The sequence below is a fragment of the Micropterus dolomieu genome, unplaced genomic scaffold (genome assembly GCF_021292245.1).
Source record: "Micropterus dolomieu isolate WLL.071019.BEF.003 ecotype Adirondacks unplaced genomic scaffold, ASM2129224v1 contig_14716, whole genome shotgun sequence".
NCBI classification, from domain to species: domain Eukaryota; kingdom Metazoa; phylum Chordata; class Actinopteri; order Centrarchiformes; family Centrarchidae; genus Micropterus; species Micropterus dolomieu.
This window is the reverse complement of record NW_025743702.1, coordinates 1-3,904: the sequence shown is the minus strand read 5'-3', so window position 1 is coordinate 3,904 and position 3,904 is coordinate 1. Positions and strand designations below refer to the sequence as shown.

Here is a 3,904-nt window from a genome sequence, read left to right as displayed (position 1 = left end):
CAGCGTACTGGTCCCAGGGCTGGTGTGAAAATCCGGCTGCCCCGAACCTGTAGGAGAAATAAAATGTTATTTTCGAATTTCTGATTATTTGAAGCAAGTTGTTGGATTTCACTTCATATATTTATATTATCGGTAATACATAATAATAAATTTTTAAAAAACTTGTTTAGCATGTAATTCAGTTTATTAATTTAATATAATGACACAAAACTTTTAAAACGTCTCACATTTTTGTCAGCGGCGAGCTGTCCACCCATTTCCATTCCCATTTCCGTTTCCATTCCCGTCCTGTTTGTATAAATCTTTCTATGGCCCTAAGACCAATCCAGGAGTCTCCACCCTTGTTCAACTCAATGACACATTTCTAGGATTTGACAAGAGACAAAATCATTTCTCTGTTCCTAATTCTTAATTCAAAACTGGTTTGAATATAGCATTGTAAGTTACAACAATAAGAAAAACTGAGTGGCAAGATGACAGGTGGATGTTTCCTTTTCTGTGTGGGGGATTAGCCTGCGTTATTGCTCTGCTGCTGTGGTAGTTTCCCCTTCAGACCGTCTGACAGACACAGAAGCACGTTTGGGACTGTATGTTAGGATGAGACAAGGAGGTGGAAACTAAAACTACCTGAAAACACTTTCAGGCAGAAATCTCACCACAAATGTGAACTTCAGCACCTCCGATAAAGCTCACAGACCCAAACAGAGCCAGTTTGCTCCTCAGTTTTTAGATGGTTATAATGCAAAACTCTACTGAAACATTGTTTTTCAAGTTTTTTCTTTCAAATGTAGAACCTTAGTCTCAGAGAATATTCAAGTGTTTTTTGTCTTCGCTCCGTAATGTTTTTTATTTCCACCTACAATGGCCCTAATGCATCGTCATAGGAAGCCGACTGGCTGCAGGTCAAAAACAGAAGTAACAGATCACTGGCAGCTACATCTAAGATCACACACTCAGTAACAAACACACTCACCTGTTCCTCTTTGTTGTTTATGATCACCAGATGTGCTCCTCTACTTTGACAGTCACTTCTGCTGTCAGACCAAGTTTTCTCCTCATTGGATTTAAAGTAACAGCTGCATCCAAATCTCTTCCATCCTTCAGGACACCACTTCTCTTCATGTCAAATGAGTGTTAAAAGATGGATTTCATGTCATTCATTGTTAAATTGATAAAACTTGTTGTTTCACTTTCTTCTTAAATATCTTTCTTGCCTGCCACTTGTTGTTTACTCTATAAATACACTCAGGTTTTGTCTCATTTCTAACAGAAATAAACAGAGAAAACAGTTCAACAGGATAAAAGAATTAAAATGAAAATCAATGACAAATTCAAGTTATATCAAGTGAACTGGTGTGATGCTGGTGTTCACTGTTAGTTTTTAAACTTTTCTCACCATCAAGTTTGTCATTCAGCTGCTTTACTTCATCCTGTAACTGGCTGTGATTTTTCCTCAGTGTCTCGTAACTGCTCTGTAACTGACTGATGTTGGCTGCTGTGTCATGATAAAAACCAACAAGACAACAACAATTTCAGAATATTTATGGTCAATTAGCAGTGTGAAGTTAGATCCTGTGTATTTTGGTATTTGCTCTTTTTTTAAAAACCTTTCTTACCTGAAATTTGTCCCTGCAGCTCGCTGTAGTTGTTGTACAGTTTGTCGTATCTGGTCTGCAGCTGGTCTTTTTCCAAAGTGACTGAAATATCTGGTGAGAAGCACAACAACATAAGAAACACACCAACAACACCAAATCATTCTGCATTTCCAAACAATTCATGCCTATGAAGCGGCATATAGAGCATGATCTGCCTCTATATTTCTTTAAAAGTTGACTCAGTCCCTTCAGAGAGCGTATGTATGATATTCAGATGAGATCAAACATCTTTGGTTTAGATTTAAAACATAATTCCTCACAGCGTATGAAGACTCCAGCCAATATCAGAAGATACATCACTCCCAGAGTCGCTGCAGTAAAACACCTTCTTCTGACACGATTCTTTGGAGTCTGAGGTCCTACAGAGACAAAATACACAGAGAACATTAAAATTATTCTTGTTTGAAGTGGCCGCTGTGAACTGTGGAGTTTCATAGTGGCACATTGGCTGCATTACCGTAACCAGCTATGAGGTAACCGAGGTGCGGACCTCTGTAATTATATGTAGGCTATAACCTATCAATAGAAAAAAATCTAATAACAACTATTGATAACACAATCAACTTAAATGAAGGCTTCAGGACCCTGAGGACGCAGCAGATTACACTGTCAAAACCCTTATTTCAACTTGACAAACTGTTTCCCTGATCAGAAGCACATTAAAACGGCGTGCGCGCACTAACTGAGAGCCCCGCTCTGAATTCAGCACTAACCTGCTGTTTTTTATGTTGTCATATAGTAACAATAGTGGCCATTATGCAGTCTGCACATGTCATAACAACAAAGTCCTGTGATGCCAGTTGTAGGCTGTCAGATACATTTAGCCTGATACATGTTGTGAAGATTAGTATAGCAAGATTTCCCTGTTTGCACGACCTGATCATAGCGTGTCTGTCTGTATCTCTTATTTTATACAATTTTAGTGAGCCAAGCTGTGGAGAGAAAGACCTTGATGAACAGCCTGTGGTTAGTGTGTTCTTAACCAATCACAGTGCTTTGCCCACTTCCTGGTTTGAGCCTTCATTACACACACACACACACACACACACACACACACACACACACACACACACACACAGGAAAAGAACAAATTCAGCTTTAATAAAAGTATTTTTTGCCAACAGGTCCCTTTGTAGGCCTGTGTTTTTCATTATAGATCATTAGTTTGTGTAACTTGTGTGATTTTGGTGTGAATTTCTGTAAATAAGCTCTATTAAAAGAAACAAAGTCTGGACCTCACTAATTTCTAAACCCTGGTTACGGCCTGACAGGCTGAGTCAGCATTCACAGCCTGTGTTCTTCTACAAACAAAAACTTGAATCTCCTCCCACAGTTTGATGTTGATTTAAACATCAAATTATTCAACTCAATGACGACATTATTGCCTTTCACTCGTTGATACCTTGCATACATTCCAAAATATTCAAGGTTTTCCAGGATGTTTTTTTGTATTGAAGTGAATGAAGAGAAGGTTCAAATCCTCCTCATAACTACTCCACTTTGAAATGTCACTATTTCTGCATACATTCAGCTACAGACTTCATTTAACCTTAATCTTAACTCGCTGTCATGCCCACAATTTTCACTGTTGACACGCAAATAAATAGTTTTTGATATCTTTGTGGGGATGTTCATGCACACAGGCTAGTTCTGCTGTCATTGTCCAGACTTGCACAGTCTGTTTCACTAACAGATTGAGGATTTTAGTCACGGGACGTCTGGATCTCAAGTTATCAGAGAAACAGGCTCAGCAACGCCAGCTATCGCTCGGCCGTCGCAGAATAGCGTCAGAATTTCAACATCTTTCAAACATTATTGGTATTATTCAAGCCAGCAATCAGTTTAGCGTCAGCTTTCAACAGCCCACATTCACTCTGCAGCTTCTTCAGAAACTGGATTCTCTAGTTACTCGTTGTCATTCTGTCAGTAAGAAAATTGACTCTTGTGGCACCAGATTACAAAAACAAGACACCTGATAATGACCCATAGTTAATGGTAACTGATTAATGACTTATACATTTTTATATAGCCACACAAAAATGTACATTAACGTCCTTCTTACAACATCATTTCAGACTTACTTGCTTTTTGTGACCCAGGATCAGCGTGATGCTTTTCATCCTCTGAGATCTCCAGCTGATTCTCCTCTCCCGCTCCTCTGTTGTCTTGAACTCTTCGGGTATATCTCACATTCAAGCTTGAATCTGGTGCAGCGAGAATCCTTGCAGACATTTTGAAACACTGAAAAC

General features: G+C 38.9%; 1 protein-coding gene across 1 annotated transcript; it reads right to left on the bottom strand.

Moving 5' to 3' along the window:
- Nucleotides 1-4: 4 nt before the first annotated feature.
- On the bottom strand, nucleotides 5-3,887 carry LOC123966990 (asialoglycoprotein receptor 2-like; the record flags this gene model as incomplete). The annotated part of the gene is made up of 7 exons (XM_046043046.1): nucleotides 3,737-3,887; nucleotides 1,916-2,014; nucleotides 1,617-1,706; nucleotides 1,397-1,495; nucleotides 974-1,116; nucleotides 228-364; nucleotides 5-47 (listed from the first exon to the last, which is right to left on the bottom strand). Coding segments are annotated over exons 1-7 (762 nt in total), but the record flags the coding sequence as incomplete, so codon positions are not given.
- Between the last annotated feature and the right edge of the window lie 17 nt (nucleotides 3,888-3,904).